Below are 21690 nucleotides of genomic sequence, written 5' to 3'. Positions count from 1 at the left end.
AATAAATAAAAGCTACATAAATATACCTAACTATAAAAAGAAAACACCATCTAAGAGGCCCTCTTGCGGCATAGACCCCAGCACACTGGCGGCATACCTCTCTGTACAGTCAGAGAAATTCGCTGGGAGAGGTAAGCGCCAGCTCTGGGGTCTCCTGAGATCTCTATCAGCCGGGACTACAAGCCCCCCATGAACGCCCTCATGTCAGCCGACCAGGGACCCATTGTCTCAACTGCGAGCGCGGATTTTTTTCTCATAAGTTTTTGCTACAATAGCTACCGTCGGGTAGTTGTACGCCGGTGACGGTTTTGTCGGAGTCGTGCGAGCAGATCGGTGGCGCGCAGTGCGCGTGTTGCGGCAGCCGCCGAGTCGCGGGCTCCCAGGAAGAAGGGCGACGAATTAGCCCGAAACATGTCGAGCTTAACTCGATTTAAGATGTGAGTTATCCGTTACAATATCATTTAACAACAGGGTGATTCTATAAAGAAAGAAAGAAAGAAAGAAAGAAGACATTTATTCACTAACACAGAAGACACACATATACAGCAAAATTAACACAAATAAAATAAAAAAAAAATACAGAAAAACACATGAAAATATTAAATACAATATACACAATGTTGTTGTATAAGGGATCCGTTGTCTCTTTTCTCGGGTGCTGACCGATATTGTTATTTCAAAGTTTACTATCTCAAAAACAAATCTAAGAACTACCGGAAGGACCACATCGAAAACCACATTGAAACCGATTCGTTTGAGAGCTACGAAAACACGGACATGCGTCACAATTATATTATAACACTCCCTTTTTTTGCACGGGGGTGGTAAAAAGTGAAAATGCAATCACGTTACCCAACCTCTAGCAACCCACCTGATTTATAGTCTAGAAGACTGATTGCAGGTAAACAGGAAAAAAAAGTAAACGCGATGCCGTTTTTCAATGATGTCACTTTGATCTGCCTTATCTGTGCCATAGTTGGCACGTGACAGCCGCATGCAGACAAGGTTACAGTATTCGCATAGTATGACATTGACCATTCATCAACGATACAGGGAAGCAACTACGAAATTCGGAAATCGAAGTTCTTATCGTTCCGTCCCTCTCACGCTCGTATTAAATAATATTAGCGTCATCGGGACGGCAAGATATGAAGTTCGAATATTGCACTTTGTAGTATGGGGACGGGAATAGCTCGACTGATTTTTGCAGTCAATTGGGAAAATTAGCGAGTAGCTACGATACTGTGCTAAATGTAAAGCTATAAAAGTATAACGTGACTAACTTATTGACAGCCTAAATTGGAGCTCATCTCGGTTTATATGCGTCCCACTGCAGGCCTCCTCTCAGGATAAGAGGGCTTCGGCCGTAGTTCCCACGCGGGTCCAGTGCGGATTGGGAACTTCACACACACCAGTTCATATCATGTGAAAGACCCTTGGCTTGAGAGACCGTAGGTAGATCAAAACACCAAGCTGCCATGAACTGAACCTCAAGACTTGAAATTTGGTACTTACAGACATGGCCCTCGAGAGTCATAAGCCGAGTTTAGACTTGCAAGAAAAATCGTGCAAGTTGCATTACATTGCGGCGCTCGATTGAGCACTACAAACTCGTTGGCTTTACGGCCTCGCAATGTAATGCAACTTGCACGATTATTCTTGCAAGTCTAAACTTGGCTATAGAGTGCATCTATTGATAGTATTTTCCGATTTTTTTATACGTTACGGAACTAGTTAACTTGTTATTCTTTCAATGGAGCTATGCTGAAATTAGTAGAAGAAATAAAAAGAAACTGAATTGACAGACAAAATTGATTTACTGATTTAATTGATCAACAGACTAAATTGACAGTTGGCTAAATTGACTAATAGGCCAAATTAATGGTTACGAAATTGATTGACTGACATCAACACACAGTTTAAAGACTTGTAGGAGCTTTAAATTTGCAGAGGACTTTCTTTTATCGTGTAGAATCACTAAAAATTGAATTAAATCACGGAATTCCCACGGCATGGGGAGTTTTGAATACTGTAGCAAAACTGTAGGTGTAACCTAAAGTCGATATCCCTCTATCACTTTAATAATTATCAGTGCGAAAGTAATTCTGTCTGTCTGTCTATCTGTAAATAAATAAAGAAAGAAAATAATTTATTTATAACAGCAATGACACATAATTAGTAAAAATAACAATAAGAAATGTTGCCGCTATAAAAAGGTCCCGGCTCAGCATATCGCTGGTAACATCTTTAAGCTTAAATTGCTGATTTAGATGAAATTTGGTAGGTATGGGAATGGCTTGAGACCCTTTTCCTTTAACTCGGAAAATCGCATAATAACCGCGGGATAGAGATAAACGAATTCATTGCTGACGGAGTCAGAGCAACTACTAGTAACATAATAAAAGAAGAAGGTGATTGACTATGATTTAATGACAGACAAGGCATGTCATAACTAAGTAAGTAAGACCAGAGGCCGTATTGCCTAACGTTTCCAACGCTCGCAATCGCAATCAAATGACAGTTTTTGTATGCGAAATCTGTCATTTGATTGCGATCGCGTGCATCAGAAACGTTAAGCAATACGGCTTCTGGGTAAGGTCTGATTCTAGAATCAGATGAAGAAAGCAAAATGGTCAAAATATAAGTTTATTAAGATAGAAATAAATCAAAACGCAGAAATAATACTAAATTTTACAAACTAAATTAAAAACTAAACTATATCTAAAAAAAAGGCCCCTGCGGCGTTGTGCCGAAGATGCTGGCAGCATTCCCTCGTTGAATCGCTGGGCTAATTCTTTGAGCGAGGCAACTGCCAGCTCTTTGGTCACCGGCGGCATCGATAAGCCTCTTCAAAATCTCTTTGAAGAGGCTTAGTGCTCCTGGGCCTCACGGACCAAGGAAAATTAAGAAAAATTAAGTCGGTTCAAAAACCATTTCATCAGCTCATCCAGTAAACGCTTATAAGTATAAATAGAGAAGTGTATATACGTACACCGAGAAAGCTATCCATTCAACTACTTACGTTTAACCACGCTTCACAGTAATCAGTTTAACAGCAACAATGCATAAATTTTATAATTTACATTAAAAATACATATAAATAAATAAGCAAAAGTACAAAATCACGGCGTGACAAGGTACCAAACAGTGACAAAGGCAAATGGAAAACTGCGCGTCATACGCCGTATTTACTCAGACACAATCTTTATTGCTACTCATCCTTGAACAAATAATAGCGCATCTGTAGAAACATTATATCCTAAATGTCTGTATTGTCTTCTGTCTGAAATATAAGAACAGAAAGAAAACCTGTACTTATAGTGTATTCCTGTGAAATAATACTTTGTTCCCGTACGTCACTAACCTAACCTAACCTAACCTAACCTAACCACGGCTGTGAACGGTTGTCTTAGTCTGAGGATAACCTAACCAACAAATGTTTGGAAAAACGGCTGAACTGATTTTGATGAAACATGTCTAAGAACCATTGCTAAAAAACCTGCTTATCAAATAAAAAAAGCCGCATTCAAATCGGTCCACCCATTTAAGAGCTACGATGCCACAGACATGCACACAGACAGGCACACAGACAGACAGACAGACAGACATACATAGCGGTCAAACTTATAACACCCCTATTTTTGCGTCGGGGGTTAAAATTTAGGTACGACGACAAGCGAAGTGAGGTACAAAAAATTGCGTCCACATCGCGCGAGCCGAGCGAGCGAAGGCTGGCGAAGCACCAGGACCTAATTAAGCTAAGAAATTATTTGGACCAGTGCTGGTTATGTAAGATGTATGTGGAGACAATGGGAAATAAGACAATGTATCTAGTAGTGTGCGGAGGTTCCAAAGTATAAACACCCCCTACGGAACCAACACGTCAGGTCTTCTCCATCTCAAAGGAAATGGGACGTGTATTAAAGAAATTGATGTATGAAAAAGTACGAATACTTATGAAGAAACTAGCTTTTGCCCGCGGCTTCGCCCGTGTGGAGGTTCAGTTATCGCATTTTTCCGGGATACAAAGTAGACTTTGTCGCTCTCTGATGGCCCATAAACTATCTCTATGCCAGAAATCACGTCGATCCATCGCTCTGTTTCGACGTGAAAGACGGACAAACATACAAACACACAATCATACTTTAGCATTTACAATATTAGTATGGATTGATTTTGAGACAGTAAATTTAATACACAAAATGGTAAAATTATAATCTCACATTTTTCATCATCTTGGGCCTTCCTTTCAAATAATAAATCAGCTGCAGTTAAATAATTGTCCATTTATTTCAAAACAATAAATTATTTCAACACTTTAAAACATAAGCACAGCACGTGTTTAAATGACAATAAACACAAACGATTTCGTACATTTTAAATCAGAAACAGGGACAAAAGAAAAACGGGTGCTGTGCTGTGGTAGCTTAATGGTTTGAATTATGGCCTCAACAGAAAACCCCATATTTCTGTTAGACCACACGCATCTGCCATATAAAGACACGAATGCAAGCAAATTTCATCAATGTTTTATAACACTATCACATACCTACTACTGGTGAAATTAATCAAAATCTTCAAGCAAGCACAATATAAATAAGAACACAGTTTAAAAAACAACATAAACAACTCATTTCTTAGCCGACAACGGTCCAAATTTCTTTTCCCAGGCCAACCTGTGCTTCTGCTTCATAAAAGCCTTCCTAGCATCACCATAAGCCCCTAAATCCCCATACTTAATAAACCATGCTTCTTCACTATCCTTATACTTCTCATACAGAGGCTTGCACACGTTTATATCAGGCGCCTCGAACATCATGCAATCTTCGAAACGTTGCCTCAAGATGCTCAGGATCTCAGAGTCTACCGCCCTGTCTCTCTTGTACTGGGAATTAGCTTCGAAGTCACAAAGAACATCATCAGTAAAGCATTGGTCTATTGTGGGTACTCGTTTGAACTGCCGGTGGTACCAAGGGTACTTCTGCTGGTTGGGACAGACGAAGTTCTCTCTAAAAGAAGTTACTGGACCATCAATGAGGTTGTAGAGAGCGCTCATGAAGGCTTGGAAGCCGTTATCATCGCAACCCATTTTGCACAGGCTACTAAGAGATTAGTTTTCGATGACACTGAGTGATACGAATTTGTTTTGATGAGGTATTGACAGGGTGTTGACGTGTGAAAATAACATGAAGGTTGATTCGCGCTGTCATCGTTCATCCACCATTACGTCTCATATTTCGTTTTCTAGAATTTTTTACCGTACAACGGCAAAAACTACTAGACACTGGCAAAATTGTCCTCCGATGGACAGAGCCATATTTTTTTAAAGAAACAACAACAACAACATGAAGGTTGCTTGTTTAGGACTTTTTACCGCGTATATAAGTAGATCGATAGTGAAGAATAGAAATGAGGTAGAAATTCATTCGGAAATAAGGAAAGATTTTAACAAAAATTGTTGACATCGAAAATACAAACTGAAACATAGATGCACAGAAAAAAACCAGAAAAAGAGACCAGCGCTGGGAATCGAACCCAGGTCCTCAGCATTCCCTGCTGCGTGCTATAAAAGTAACTAATAACTAAACTATAACTAGAATGTAAAAGGATCCCCCCGCGTCATGGACCCAAAGATGCTGTCATCATTTCCTCGCTGTATAGCAATGCTGATACGTTGTGCGAGGAAGCTGCCGGCTCTATGGTCCCCTGTGGTATCCGAAAGTCGTTTTGACAATTAGTTCACAAATAATGTCTCATGAGAGCTTTTAAGTCCATCCCAGCCTATATACGTCCCACTGCTGGGCACAGACCTCCTCTCAGAACAAGAGGGCTTGGGCCATAGTTCCCACGCGGGCCCAGTGCGGATTGGGAACTTCACACGCACCATTGAATTGCTTCGCAGGTTTGTGCAGGTTTCCTCACGATTTTTTCCTTCACCGCAAAGCTCGTGGTAAATTTCAAATGTAATTCCGCACATGAATTTCGAAAAACTCAGCGGTGCGAGCCGGGGTTTGAACCCACGACCCTCTGCTTGAGAGGCCATAGGACAAACCACTAGACCACCACGGCTTACTAGACCACCACGGCTTTTAAGTAAAACTACTTATTAAGGAACTGGGTTTTACAATGTGTTGTATCGGTACAACTTCTAAAAAAACTTTAAATAAAATTACAGTTGTAAGGAGATTAATTGCGACCAAGTCTAGACCAAATCTTCCTTTTAGGGTTCCGTAGCCAAATGGCAAAAAACGGAACTCTTATGGATTCGTCATGCCTGTCTGTCTGTCTGTCCGTGGCCGTCCGTATGTCAGCCACTTTTTTCCGAAACTGTTTCCGAACTATACTGTTGAAACTTGGTAAGTAGATAATATATTCTGTGAACCGCATTAAGATTTTCACACAAAAATAGGAAAAAAAAACAATAAATTTTCGGGGTTCCCCATACTTAGAACTGAAACTCGAAAATGTTTTTTCATCAAACCCATACGTGTGGGATATCTATGGATAGGTCTTCAAAAATTATATTGAGGTTTCTATGACTTATCATTTTTTTCTAAACTGAATAGTTTGCGCGAGAGACACTTCCAAAGTGGTAAAATGTGTCCCCCCCTCCCCTGTAACTTCTAAAATAAGAGAATGATAAAAGTAAAAAAATATATATGATGTGCATTACCTACCATGCAAACTTCCACCGAAAATTGGTTTGAACGAGATCTAGTAAGTAGTTTTTTTTAATACGTCATAAATCGTAAAGTAAAGGAAACTTTTATATTATGTTACTTGCTGCTACGGAACCCTTCATCAACCTTTTTTATCTCACCGATCATGTCACGACCCAGTTTAGAAGACGAGAGCATATATAATTGTTAGATTAGTGGGCCAGGTCATTTTCCTAATAGTGTTTTAAAGACATCAATACGTATGAGAGAGAATCTATTAATCACGTTTAAGATCGTATGAATACAAAACCAAGGTTGACATTAGTATGGATAGAGTTTCAACTTATTACACTTTGGAAATAAACCGGTCTTTTATTATTAGTTCTTTGTTCCGTGAAAGTGAGACCTAACGGATTACTAGTTTTCAAAAGGCATTAGGCGTGGAACTAAAGATAAACACTGTAGTGTATCGTTTTCTTTCTTTCTTTTGGTGTCGCGTGTGTGTATTTGTATTTTTATAACTCTTTATTGTTTACGATTTACAAAGGTGAACTTATCCCAGAACGGATCTCTTCCAGTTTGTTATTGTTACGCGCCGATGTAGGTGCGCCGGCCGTCCGATGGGTTAAAAACATAATAATATATACAAGCGACGCCGAAGGACGCGATAGAGTATTTATTAAAAAAGAACATAATCACTTTTATCACACTGCAAACAAACTCTACTGCCAATAAAAACTTCGCATAAAGAAAGTTTTTCATTGTTTAATTATTTACACAAGACTCAAGAGGCAAATACCACGGCAAAGTTACCTGAGCTAGCAACTGTGGCGCTGTCATCGAGTCAAACATAAAATATAGTATGAAAAAAGTTTAGTTCAGATTTTGACCGACGTTATTATAAGTTTGTGTTAGCTCTAGACTGATAAGAGCATCGACCTATGAATAAATCTCTTGCGAATTATTATTTTTAACTTGCGACACAAAAGAGGGGGTGCTATAAGTTTGGTTTTTACTTAAAAGCGAGTTTCCTTGTGATATCTTAGCTATGTTTTACCAAAATCAGTTTAGCCGTGAGACAATTTCGGGGGTTTGTTAACTGTTCTTTCTTTAATTCCAGACGGCCAGCTTTCTATATAACAAATATCATCAAAATCCGTCGAGCCGTTTTAACGTGAAGGAGTTACTAACAGACAGACATACGCAAGACAACCAAGGAATTTTATTTATTCTGCGCAGCCGAATTCGCGGGCAAAAGCCACTTAATATTCCAAGTTTAACTTGTCGATATTTTAGGATCATCAGGGTAATTTCGAATCAGAGTCAGGGTCTGCAGCTAACAGGACAAATACAGCGGAGACAATCTTATAAGCAGCTGCAGCAAGGCCAACCACTATAGTTTGTGCCTGCATTAATACGACCTTTTTAAAATTCAAACGCTTAAAATAGCAAGTGTTTAATGAGGGCTATCGCGTATGAATTCGCCGCTAGAGGCGCTAGTGTAGCGTGAGACCTCGCAAAAATGCAGCTACAGTTACAGAAGCGGGTCTAAAAATAGCATGCGTTATGTGTTTTTATAGCAAATGAGGTTACAATGTAAATGCTTGGTCTAAAACGTACTATCTCTATGTACAGTCAGCATCAAAAGTAGCTGGTTACTTTTACTTTGTCGTTTTACAACCACGTACTTAGCGCCATACAAGATTGACAAACTTGTTAATGTGACAGAGTAAAAAAGTAACCAGCTACTTTTGATGCTGACCGTACATAGACTCCAAGGTATTTTTGGGTACTAGAGTCGACCAAAGACCACGCCTAGAAGGTGTGGAAGGAAATGGTGCCGCGCAGTCAGGAAATATCCATTATGGACGAATTCCAGCGGTGGTGTAGCGGTATAGCACACGGCACGGAATGCCGAGGACCTGGGTTCGATTCCCAGCGCTGGTCTTATTTTTCTGGTTTTTCTGTGAATCTATATTTCAGTTTGTATTTTCGATATGTGAAAATTAGTCTAAAAGGAATTAACCCTTATATTTACAAGATATGAAATTACAAAAAAAAAGGAAAATAAGATTAAAGTGTAAAAATAGCATCGAATTGCCGTCAATATTTAAATTAAACAACAACCATACCATACGTAACCATACGTATTGCTCCTCTCCTCTCATCCACTCAAAGGTTGACTGGTAGAGATCCCTTAAAGGGATAAGTCCGCCTTTGTACAAGTATCTTAAAGTTTGTCAGTTGTATTTTGTTAATTTTCTTTTGTACAATAAAGAGTTTACATACATACATACCATACCTACATTTACAAGTTTATGTATAATATGTATTAGCATTACAATTGGGTAGAACTTAATTTTAATTGTCATAATATTATATTTTTATGATTATAATTAAGTACAATAAAATTCTAAGTCTTACATATTTAAATGTCACATCAAAATTTATAGCTAAAAAATTCATCAATACTGTTAAAGCAGGGGTTACATATAATTTGTTCAATTTTGTCTTAAATTCGGAATTGGACAATGATTTTATATGTATCTAGCAGGAATTTTATTATGAATTTTAATAGAAAACCTTTTCCTTAGAACCAATCTATATCTTCTCAGTCGAAGCTGCGGGTAACAGCTACTATAGGTTCATAACATAAACAATACCAGATCCTGTAGGTGAGGGGAAGTCGGCAACTTCCTGAGACGGATTTAGGTCTAAGACCATTTTATTAGTCATACATCTTCATCAATGCCGAGGGGCCCTGGAATAACGAGTAGTATCTATAGGTGAATCGTGATCCAATGTGGAACCTTTTCGTAGTAAAAGCCATAGTGACATCGCATTGCTTGACAAGGGAATTCATTGTGATACTACTATGATAAGGTTCTACGATGGGTCAGGAATTAAATGATTCGACTTACGTTGCAAATAATATTTTATTAGGATTGGGTACGTTAAACAGTTTACTTGCTGCCAGTATCAAATGCTGCCAGTTTATAAAAATTTTAGGGTTTTTAACCCAAAGGTTGACGAATTTAACGCTATTCAATAATATCGCTACGATGTCTGTATGTCCGTCCGTCTGTCTGTCTATTACGGGGCTGTATCTAAGAACTGTAGTAGATAGACGGACATTTCGCACTCCTAGGCCAAGAGCGTACCAACTCAAAATAATACCCCATTTTAATTTAGACTTCATTCAATTTCCGGAAGATTTGAATTAAAATGTGAATTATTTTGAATTAACTACACCTACTCTTGATCTACTTAGAAGTGCGATTTATACACATACTGTATTTATATTGCCACTACAACAACAAAAAATTAAAATAAATAAATAAAGATAAGATAAGAATCACAAGCATTCACAAACAAGCGTACATTTTATGATTTAAATTAGTAATGATAATGACAGCGATAGTCAAAAACATTCTGTTCAAATCGAGGTTCAGTTAACGCTGGATTGTTATAATAGATACAGCCATTAGTTACGCTTAGTACGGTAATTGGAAAACAACATTTTGTTCCTTTGATTCTGAGAGGAGACCTGTGCTCAGCAGTGGCACGTACAGTCGAACAAATTGAATAGAGTATCGAAAATAAAAACTGAAATATAAATTCACAGAAAAACCAGAAAAATAAGACCAGCGCTGGGAATCGAGCCCAGGTCCTTGGTATTCCGTGCCGCGTGCTATACCGCTACACCACCGCTGGACAACGGTACAGACACGAATTTCTCCTATGCACCACATATCTCAGCCTGTTTGTTTCTTATATAGTCACTTAAGCAGCGACACTAGCGACATCTATGCTGTAGCCCTCATCGAGAAACTTTCAGCACTCCATTGGAACTAACCGCTCACCCGGACAAAAGTGATATCGTTATTAAGCAATCAAATTAAAATTGGTTTTTGGAATCTTTTTGTATTTTTTATTTCAATTAATATGCGATATGACCGTAAAAGTAACAAAAATTTGGAATTGAAAAATAAAAAATACAAAAAGATTCCAAAAACTAAATTTAAATTGAATCGTGACCCAGGGAACCTTTGTGCTACTAATGTCATGTTGACATCTCATAAGTACTATTGTCAAGGAAATCATAGTGAAATTTATTATTAAAAGGTTCCATCCTGGGTCATGATTCAATTTGTTCGTCCGCACATAGCCCAAGATAATATTATAGGAACATAAAATTGAAGAGACCGATTTAATGTATAGTATGTAGTCAGTCTGTTTTGTAAAAAAATATTCAATTCAAATATAATTGTTATTTCATTTTATACAAACTCGAAAAAGATAATATTTATACTAAAACTCGTTTAACCATAATTTTTTCACAAAAAATGTGTTTTTCCGATGTTTTGCATACAATTAATTGAATTAAATTATGCAAGTTAACTTTAATTCATCAACGGAAAAAACTTTACAATGACATCAGGGTGACCTTCCGGTCAAACCTATTACACCAAAATATAAATTAATTGCTCCAAACGGAATAAATAAATAAAATATCACAAAAAAATTAACCGTCTACAAAAATCATTAAAATGATTTTCTATCCATCTGAAGTTGGTTGGTACCTCATCAAATCTTGTCTTGATGACATTGGGAACACCTCAAAGCAAAAAAAATATTTTTTGAAATCGATCCAGCCGTCTTCGAGTGCCTATCGGAAAAAAATAGAACCTCCCCTTTTTAAGTCGGCTAAAATAAGGCCCCTGACTCATAGTCCCGTCTCCCTGACTCAGTTTCTTTTCATATAACTTATGGAGAGCTATATTTTGGCTTTTGTATGTGGAAGTACAGGAGATTTTCAAAATAGGTATACACATTACCTCACATCTTGAAGTGCCATTATTTAATATTTTGCAGCTTTTCTCTTCTATTGGACGCAAAGGGACAATTTTCAACCCATCGGAGTTTTAATGCTACATCGTTTCGGAAAGACTACGTAAGTCCCAACAGAAGAAATGACAAGAAACTCAGTCGGGTTGAGGTCGGATTGGTGAGAAACTGCCCGGGACGCGCCGGTATCAGTTAAAATAGTGGGGTCGCCCACGTGTGGTGTTCTGTGGGGGACGGCGTCTCCTCCTCCGGAAGGGGCGATGCGGTGAGTTCAGAAAGCTGTCACCCTGTGGTGCTTGGGCATCTATATCTATATCGGATCAAGCTTAGTTTGTGACGGTGATATCGTCGTCAGGGTCCATCAGGACATGACGGGGCCGCCGGAACCTACGAGAAACGTCTGGAATTGGATGATACTCGACCGCCTCCCTAAGGAGACGGTTGGGGTGGTGAGGAGCCGAATCGAAAGCAGGAAGACAAACACTGTTGATCAAGGCCTTCTCCTTAGAGCGCCACGAAGAACGATAACTCACCATCTGCATTCACCGTTCGTCCGCAACTCTCGCAATGCAAAAAGCAAAACGCAAAAAGAGGGGTGTTATAAGTTTGACCGCTATGTGTCTGTATGTCTGCTTGTCTGTGTGACTGTCTGTGGCTCCGTAGCTCCTAAACGGGTGGACCGATTGCGGTTTTTTTAATTTCAAATCAGGTTTTCTATCGATGGTTCTTAGACATGTTTCATTAAAGTCGGTTTAGCCGTTTTTGAGATATTGAACTTTGAAGTGACAAAGTCGGGGGCTTTCCAACTTTTTGTTGGTTAGGTAATAGATATATGTAGTTTGTCTGATATATATATTGATTTTTAAACTGAACATAGGTATTTCAACTAGATTTCAACATAAAACTCTTTGATTACACGCTTAAGCAGTTGACGCACTGAGTCATTAAAAATTGATTGAATTATTGAAAGGAAATTCGGTTGCATTGTGTAGTTATTACAAAAGTTTTATACATTTAGAATCAATAGTAGTTTTTCGATTAGAATTTCACAGTTACATCGACTTAGGTATTACAATGTATTGCTTAATGCTATGACGATGAATTAAATCGAATGCGAATTCAACGTTTAAATGTTACACTGACAAAACATCTTGCACAGCTGTTTTTAAGAATTATTGGACGTTTTAGTGTTCTTTGTAAATGATCTAAAATATTTTTTTGCTCACCCGCGCGCGACCTTATAATAATAAGATATTCTTTAAGTTCATTGATATGGACCTCCGCAAAGTAACGCCTGATTCAATAAATATTTTTTTCTTTTGTATTCAGTTTTTTCACCGTTAGTAAAGCTCAAGTAATGTTCATTGAAATGCAAAATATCATTGTTTCACTTAAATAAGATGATAAACAACTTGTACCCATTTACTGAACTGTGCATCAGTGGCGTTGCGTTAAAATACTTTTGAAAATTGGTACCGTTATACCTTGCGGTATCCAGATGGGCAGAACTGGCGATATAATTTTGAATTTTTTACTGCATTAATAAACATTGACACTTTATTATAACGTTAATTCTTATGGGTAAAAATCAATATAAATATAATTTGATGAAGGTTTCGCGCTGTCATCGTGCATCCACCATTACATCTCAAATTAGTTTTCTGTTCTAATTAGGCAAAATTGTCCGCAGATGGACAGAACCACATTGAGTAATAATAATTGCCTTAGCTAATGCGCTCAGACGGGCTACTACGAAATTCTAAAATCAAAGTTCGTATCGTACCGTCCCTCTCACTCTCGTTTGAATAATAAAAGCGCGAGCGGGACGGCAAGACACGAAGTTCAAATTTTGCACTTCGTAGTAAAAGGCCTGCAGGGCTACTACGAAACTCGAAGTTCGTGTCGTGCGGTCCCTCTCGCTCTCGTATTAAATAGTATAAGTGTCAGAGGGACCGCACGACACGAACTTCGAGTTTCGTAGTAGCCCTGTGCCCTTAGTGTAAGTTTATGTTTACAAAATACGTCTCGATCGCGTTCGCGTTAAAATCTCAATTTGTATGGAAACACGAACATCGCAAACGTTCCGCTAGAGGCGCTGTTCGTGTTTCCATATGAATTGAGATTTTAACGCGAACGCAATCGAGACGTATTTTGTAACCGAAAACTTACACTAAGGGTACTGCTGCTCCCACTGTGTCGCCGGCGTTACGGAAACGATCCACATCGAAGGCCGCGTCAATGCCTTTTCCTTTCGATACGGTCGCACGCGCATACTAAACACAATCGGCGCTCGAAATCAAATCACATAACAATGTAACTGTTGTTGCTTCAAATTAGCTGGTTAGGTGCCGTTCTTTATGAGAGTAAAGTCAAAGTCATCATCATCCCAGCCTATATACGTCCCACTGCAGGGCACAGGCCTCCCCTCAGAATGAGAGGGCTTGGGCCATAGTTCCCACGCGGGCCCAGTGCGGATTGGGAACTTCACACACACCATTGAATTGCTTCGCAGGTTTGTGCAGGTTTCCTCACGATGTTTTCTTTCACCGCAAAGCTCGTGGTAAATTTCAAATGTAACTCCGCACATGAATTTCGAAAAACTCAGAGGTGCGAGCCGGGGTTTGAACCCACGACCCTCTGCTTGAGAGGCGATGGGTCAAACCACTAGGCCACCACGGCTTCAAAAAAAGTCAAAGTCAAAATATCTTTATTCAATTTAGGCAAAAAAATCTACCACCGGTTCGGAAAAACCTCTGCTGAGAAGAATCCGGCAAGAAACTCAACGAGGTATATATATTTTTTAACAGATTTACAATATTATTAAATGATATGTATACATCACAAGTATTTAACACAACTTTATTTTTAACACAGTAGGTTCGCTATTTGAAGGGATCGCTAATGCGGATCGGAATTATTTCCAAATATCCCTGTCCATGATATAATCATAAACTTTATAATACTATTAACCTCCTCCCATTGTGATGAATGTTTATAAGTAAGACAAATGTTAATAGTAGGTAGTTAAATCTACAAAAAAAAACCGATCAAGTGCAAGTCTTTGTTTATCTTGTCTGTGTATGATAAGGATCCGTACCAAATTTATAACCTAACCAAGAAAAACTTGGAAAACCCCCGACTTTGTCACTTCAAAGTTCAATATCTCATAAACGGCTGATTTTGATAAAACATGTCTAAGAACCATCGCTAGAAAACCTGATTCAAATCGGTCCACCCGTTTTAGTGCTACGGTGCCACAGACAGACACACATAGCGGTCAAAATTATAACACCCCTCTTTTTGCGTTGGGGGTTAACTAGATATTTTTATTTTAGGATTACCTACCATTAAAACAAATGAGACTAGAATGCAGATTTTCTATAGTTTCCGCATACGAGGGTTTAATTCACAAAAGAGAAATATAGTTAATCTTGTTATCTAATAATTTGTGTTTTTATGTACAACTAGGTAGCTGTTGCCCGCGACTCCGCCAAATCTAAAAAAACTATATCCTATGTCCTTCCCCGGGACTCAATCTTTCTGTAGGTATACCGAATTTCATCTAAATCGGTTCAGTAGATCCAGAGATTGCCCCCCACTACCTTACAAACTCACAAAATTTACATCTTTATAATAGTATAAATAAAACGAAACAAAACAATACAATAAAATTTGCATTTGAATTCGAAATAATAAAAAAAGAGTTATACAATACAACACAAAAATACTTCTCCAATATTTTCTAATAATCTGTCTGGCAGACTATTAGATTATTTATTATTTTTCTTTATTTTTTTTGGTCTAAAATCTGGAAGCATGGTGTATGGCTGTGTTGCTCTGAAGATGAGCTCTGGTTGAGTTCGAAACGCGTCAGTGTAGTCTGGTCGTGGTGATGAATGGGTTCGTGTGATTTGTGTGTGTTCTAACAGCGTGGAGGTGGAGGAACTGCATGAACACACATTTCTTGCATAAACGTAGCTTTCATAAGGTCGCGGGTGACCAAAGTACTTGTTTTATTTAGTTCATTGGACTAATTAGAATTGTTTGGGACAGTAGCATATTGTTTCTACTCTATATATCTTTTGGTCTATGTATCTTCTGCTCTAATATCTCTACACATTGTAAAACAAAGTCGTCCGCTTCTTTCTGTCTGTATACCTACCTATCCGCTAACTCCTAACCACGAAATACTTTTTTTGTTAAGGAAAACAGTTCTTACCGACCTCATCCACAACCTTGATACTTTACCTTGATAAGGACCAAGAACCAGTGGAACCATACTGCGATATATTTACGTATTTAAACACGGATAGTTTTAAAATGTGATTCACATGGGATAGGTTTTTATCCTGAAAAAGTCGCAGGCGTAGCTCCTTTAATCTTAACTGCATTTTCCGTACTTTCGATACAACAAGAGCATGATTCCTCGTTTTGTCTATCAGGTAATTAATTTCTACAGCATTACACTTCATACCACAATGCGCTGTAAATGGAGGATGGAATTACATTTATGTACTTGGGAAAGCTGTCACTGGCGAGCATGAATAAAGCGACAGCTTTCTAAGCTGGCTTTACATTACGAGAAATCTATTGAAATAAATAAAAATCCTATCACGCCTTATGGCCTTATTAGTTTTTTTTCTAAGTTATCTTAGAAAAAAAACTTTGCCGATTTCATCCATCTTTTTTTCTAATAACTTCTAAAAGGTTTTTACGAAAATAATTAAGAAAATTGCGCAAAAAATTTAAGGAAACCAAATATAAAATACTACGAATTATAAATTTTAGTATACCTAAAATTATTCAAACTATTTGCATTTTTAATCCCGGAATTTCAATTCAATTGCTTGGCTTAAGGTTTACGCGTGTAAAGCCAAGCCAAGTGTAAGCGTAGAGTGTAGTTAACTATAAACCCGACTGCATATGACTGTTCGTCACTATTCTAGCCACAATGTTTGATGGCATTTTGTTCGTCCCCTGGTTCTGGTTCAGAACCAATAGTTTTAAGCTTGTAGTGTGTCCCACTGCTGGGCAAAAGCCTTCCCTTTTTCTTCCACTCGTCTCTACTTTTGGCCATATCTTGCCCATTCTAACTGGAAATGGTCCAACAAGTCGTCCCCCATATCCTCTAGCTCTGCCTCTGCTCTGGTGCCCGTCGCATAGATGTAACCATCAGTGATAGCATTAGCCCAGTGAGGATGCATGCGGCAGACGTATCCCGACACGCACATTGACACCACCAAACCAATATTATCATCATCTCGAAAATACAAACTGAGACATGGATGCACAGAAAAACCAGAAAAAGACCAGCGCCGGGGAATCGAACCCAGGTCCTCAGCATTCCGTGCTGCGTGCTATAACCCCTAAACCACCGCTGGAGTCTAGACGCAAATTTCTCCTATGCACACATCTCATTTTTTCTACTACGCTACTTAAGCAGCAGCACTAGCGACATCTATGTTTCGCTCTCATCGAGAGACGTAACACTCTTTCGGAACTAACCACTCACCCCGACAAGAGACGTCGCTACTAATCAATCAAATTATGATTGGTCCATGTCTCAGTTTGTATTTTCGATATGGTTTTACGGGATGACCGTAAAAGTAACAAATTTGGAGTTGAAATAAAAAATACAAAAAGACCAAAAAACAATCATTATTATCATCATCACAGCCTATATACCTACGCCCCACTGGGCACGGGCTTCATTCAGTCTAACTGCGTAAGGTAAGCGCTCTAAAATTCACAAGTGTCGGCGACAATGTACCTAATAGGTTTCCCTAATAAAATTAATTCTGTAAACTACCTGCCCATACTGGTACTAAAACTAGACTTGCAATAGTTGCACCGACCAGTTTTACTACGAGCTGCATGCCCTAGTATGTAAAGTTCTGGAAACGTCTAGTAATATAGAAAGTAGTTATGTTAATAATATTACGAAGAGGCGTCTTTACCTATAGTGCAGGGTGTGCGTTGCACACGGGCGCAGCGGTGTTAGGGGCGCCGGCCGCGGCACTTTGTACCTATTCCATTTTGACCGCGCACTTCCTAGATGGCGCTAAAGTAATAATTGCACACGGGCGCTACATGGGCTAAAGACGCCGCTGTTACGAATCGCACTTGATGTTTGTACGTTCATAAACATTTATAAATAGTTTGTTAGCTAGAGGCTAGAGGTTAACTATTTCTACCTACGGATTCTAAACACAAGTGCCAATCGTGACAAGTTAAAAGTAATCTAAAAATGTGTTTTTCACTTCTCATGCTCGTAAAGTTCGTGTTTATGCTGTATCTAGGCGACATAAAATGACTTTTTATGCTCTAGTGCATAAAATAAAGTCTTCGTCTAAGACCAAGGTGTCAACAGCTACAAACAAAAAAGTTTGTACATAGTTTTTAAATAATTTTTTATTTCTATAAAACTAAAAATCAATCAAACCAATCACAATAAATCAGTAAAATTAAAAAAATAATTATTATAATAATGCATAAAAAATAAAAGGTAAGTACATAGAAAGTGAATTATTGTTTCCACTGTTGCTCTTTCATTTCCTCGCAATCTAAGTGAAAAGCAGAGTGTAAAACTCGAGCATTAAACCCATTTTCCCCTCTACGTGTCTATCAACCCTCGCCGTAACCGGCTCGGGTGGCTATATGAACATGTTGGTTAAAATGGCTCGTTTTATGCTCTTGTTGTACAATCTACTATTTTAAACAAAATTTTGCTGACGGATAGGTACTTGATTATTATTTATTATTGATTATTAGATTGTCACCAGAGAAACAATATTATCCATACTAATATTATAAATGCGAAAGTAACTCTGTCTGTCTGTCTGTCTGTCTGTCTGTCTGTTACGCTTTCACGGCTAAACCGCTGAACCGATTTGGATGAAATTTGGTACAGTGATAGAATAGACCTTGGGAAAGAACATAGGCTATCTTTTATTGCGAAAAAAAGGTTTTAAGGGGTTGAAATAGGGGATGAAAGTTAATATGGTGGAAGTTCGTCGCTGTCGAAGATAAAACCATGAAACTTGGCATTTAGGCCCTTAATAAGAAATAAATCGATATTTGTTTGAGCTTTTTTGAAAATTCGACCTGTGAGGGGATGAAATAGGGGTTGAAAGTTTATATGGAAGGTCGTCATTATCGAAGATAAATCGATGAATATTTATTAAACTAGCCATTTGGGCACGTTGGGGACAGAGATAAATAGATATTTGTTCGCGCGTTTTTTAAAATTCTTCCTGTGAGAGGGTGAAATAACGGATGAAACTTTATATGGAAGATCGTCATTATTGAAGATAAATCGATGGTTCTTTGTGAAACTTGGCATTTGGACATTATAAGAAATAAATAGATATTTGTTCAAGCGTTTTTGAAATTTTTACCGGCGAGGGGATGTTAGCAGAGGGAATGATGCAGTGTTAGCAGTGCCCTTTAAGCTCATAGCAAAATGTACGCAATGTGGGGTTATAATAGATGGCTTATTGACATAGACAGTCAGACATGAAAAATTATGATTTCCAGATTTTTCTTATTTATTGTGCTATATAAGAGCTACCTTTATGCAAAAAAAAACAAGTTTTTAGGACAGCCGGAAGTGCCCTATAAGTTTACACACCTTTTTAATGACTGTGTAGCTTTTGATTGCCTTGACTTAGAAGTTTGATTTTTTCACAGATTTCGGGACTATTGACCTGAGTTTAGGGTTTTAATCTCAATTCGATACCGATACTCCGCGTGTTTACGAGATAGAGGATCTTGACAGACAGACGGACGTACGGACAGCAAAATGATCCTATAAGGGTTCCATTTTTTTCCTTTTGAGCTACGGAACCCAAAAATCATTTATTCCGGCGCTTTTAAAATTTCGACCTATAAATATGGGGATGAAAGTTCTTAAGTAATTCCAAACAAATTTACTATAAGTATGTTTATCGGAAATATGTGTAGCTATGCTTAGTAAAAATGCCGTTTTAATTATAATCCTACCCTCCTAACTTACAATAAAGGACGTAAGGTGTCAAGAGTTCACTATGAGGAATAATAATTAGTCCTTTTGTGTTGGTAGGGTAGAATACACGTCGTATTGCTAAAATGTGGCTACCCGCAAAATATTTACGTTTTACCAAAGAACATGGATGTATGGATGTTCAGTTCAGTTCAGTTCAGTTTATTTTATTCAGTAAACTGTGGAAGTTTCTATGTGCTATTATTGGCAGAATAGGTACCCTAAATAAATTAAATACTTCCCAAAGTTATTATTCCACGCGGACGAAGTCGCGGGCAAAAGCTAGTATGAAATATGTATATGACATATCAAGACAATCGGATTATTTCAAGATTGTTTTATATTACCTACTTAATACTTAGTTCAAAATTAAGAATCAAAATTTTTATTCCCGTAAAAAGCCGCATTAGAATCAATACATGTCGAGAGTTTTTTGAAAAAATATCGTATCTCAAATCAATATGTGAACAGTATTGACCCTCGAAATAATGTTCTTAAAGTTTACTACCCACGATGTCTCTTCAAGATACCAGTTTAGTAAGACTTACGCAAAATATTCTTAAAGATCTTTGTGCAAGTATCTACAAAATATCAAAATAAAAACTTGTCTTTTTTAGGGTTCCGTAGCCAAAATGGCAAAAACGGAACCCTTATAGTTTCGCCATATCTGTCTGTCTGTGTGTCTGTCTGTCTGTCTGTCTGTCTGTCCGTCCGCGGCTTTGCTCAGGGACTATCAGTGTAGAAAGCTGTAATTTTGCACGAATATATATGTAAACTATGCAGACAAAATAGTACATTCAAAAATTAAAAATATTTTTTTTAAAGTACCTACCTCCCATAGACTGAGGGAGTGATTTTGTTTTTCTCATCCAATCTTGTAGTGTGGGATATCGTTGGGGGTTGCTAAAACGATTTTTCGATTCAGTGATTAGTTTGCAAATTATTCAACTTTAAAGTGCAAATTTTCATTAAAATCAAGCGTCCCCCCCCCTCTAAAATCTTAACCAGTGGGTGGAAAATTTTGAAAAAGATCAGATGGTAGTAAGTACTTATATCAAACTTACAAGGAAAACAATAACGGTTAAGTTTTCTTGAGAATTATTAGTAGTTTAAGAGTAAATAGCAGCCTAAGGTATAAAATATACCTATACTTGGAATATTTCGTGCAAAATACGAAATCCTTACAAAAATATTACTTGTTTTTCGTAACGGCAACGGAACCCTGTTTCGGGCGTGTCCGACACGCTTTTGGCCGTTTTTTTTTATAAAACTGACCGTGTTTGACCCCTATCTCACCTGATGTTAAATGCAGATGAGGCCAAATGTGCACCTCACGTAATAGTCTATTCTTAAATGCCACAGACTGACAGACACTCCTGTTTTTGCATCGGATGTTATAAATACCATTGATCCGACCATGGAACAAATGAAAGAAGTGCAAGGTCCGCCCATCCCCATCGTCCAAGGTCCCATCTTAGGCCTCTAGGTTGGCAACGCATCTGCAATACCCCTGGTGTAGCAGATGTTTATGGGCGGTGGTGATCTCTTACCATCAGGAGACCCAGCACTTCCTCGTTTGCCATCCAGTCGAATAAAAAAAAAAGTTAGTAAAAATCGAATAAGTGCGAGTTAGATTGCGAATTGTGTTCAAGATCATTTATAAAGTACAATTAAATAAAAAATAAATGTTTAATGTATTGTGTTTTATTGCTTATTGTTATAAATAAAAATATTTTATTAAATAATTGCTCGAGGGTAAAATAAGGCGCCATTTGACACATTATAATAATATGCAGTCATCTTAGCAACTGGACAATTGATAGACGTTATATGCATTCATCAAGAAATTGAATTGTTCTCACAGAACATCCGTTCGCAAGTAACAATGGAAATAAATACAAGAAAAGTAAATATCATAGACGACGGCAAAATATTTAAACTGAGGCGGCAAAGGGTGGGAAGAGTTGTAATGAAACGAAATCCAATTCCTACTTACTGTTTTGTTTTTAATTTGACAATCTTTAAAGCCATTTCGCCGAAATATGTTTCCCAATGGACCATTCCATATGGACGAACGTTTTTTTTTTCTGAAACTGTAAACTATTCAGGATATTTTTCAGGACAATACTGTAGAACTATAGGTTAGGTTAGGTGAGTATTATA

At 37.9% G+C, this 21690-nt stretch overlaps 2 protein-coding genes across 3 annotated transcripts in view; both read right to left on the bottom strand.

Moving 5' to 3' along the window:
- slif (cationic amino acid transporter slimfast) overlaps positions 1-21690 on the bottom strand; it is a 46744-nt gene that overhangs the window by 13651 nt on the left and 11403 nt on the right. Inside the window, exon 1 of one of the 2 annotated variants that reach the window (XM_074099703.1) lies at positions 3023-3109. The exons of the other annotated variant lie outside the window; for it this stretch is intronic. The gene's annotated coding sequence lies outside the window, so the exon portion shown is untranslated. Of the gene's footprint in view, positions 1-3022; positions 3110-21690 lie in introns of those variants that run through there. 2 annotated transcript variants of the gene reach the window in all.
- LOC141437119 (NADH dehydrogenase [ubiquinone] 1 beta subcomplex subunit 10-like) lies at positions 4283-5135 on the bottom strand. The gene has a single exon (XM_074100341.1). It carries the CDS (start codon positions 5087-5089, stop codon positions 4631-4633), a length of 459 nt encoding a protein of 152 aa, XP_073956442.1. The 5' UTR covers positions 5090-5135; the 3' UTR covers positions 4283-4630.

The sequence above is a fragment of the Choristoneura fumiferana genome, chromosome 17, assembly GCF_025370935.1.
Source record: "Choristoneura fumiferana chromosome 17, NRCan_CFum_1, whole genome shotgun sequence".
Classification (NCBI taxonomy): domain Eukaryota; kingdom Metazoa; phylum Arthropoda; class Insecta; order Lepidoptera; family Tortricidae; genus Choristoneura; species Choristoneura fumiferana.
Note: the sequence above shows the minus strand (reverse complement) of the source record. Positions and strands in the feature narration are given on the sequence as shown.

Excerpts from the sequence above, each read along its gene's own strand:
- LOC141437119 (XM_074100341.1), bottom strand. The coding sequence starts at position 5,089 with ATGGGTTGCGATGATAACGGCTTCCAAGCCTTCATGAGCGCTCTCTAC.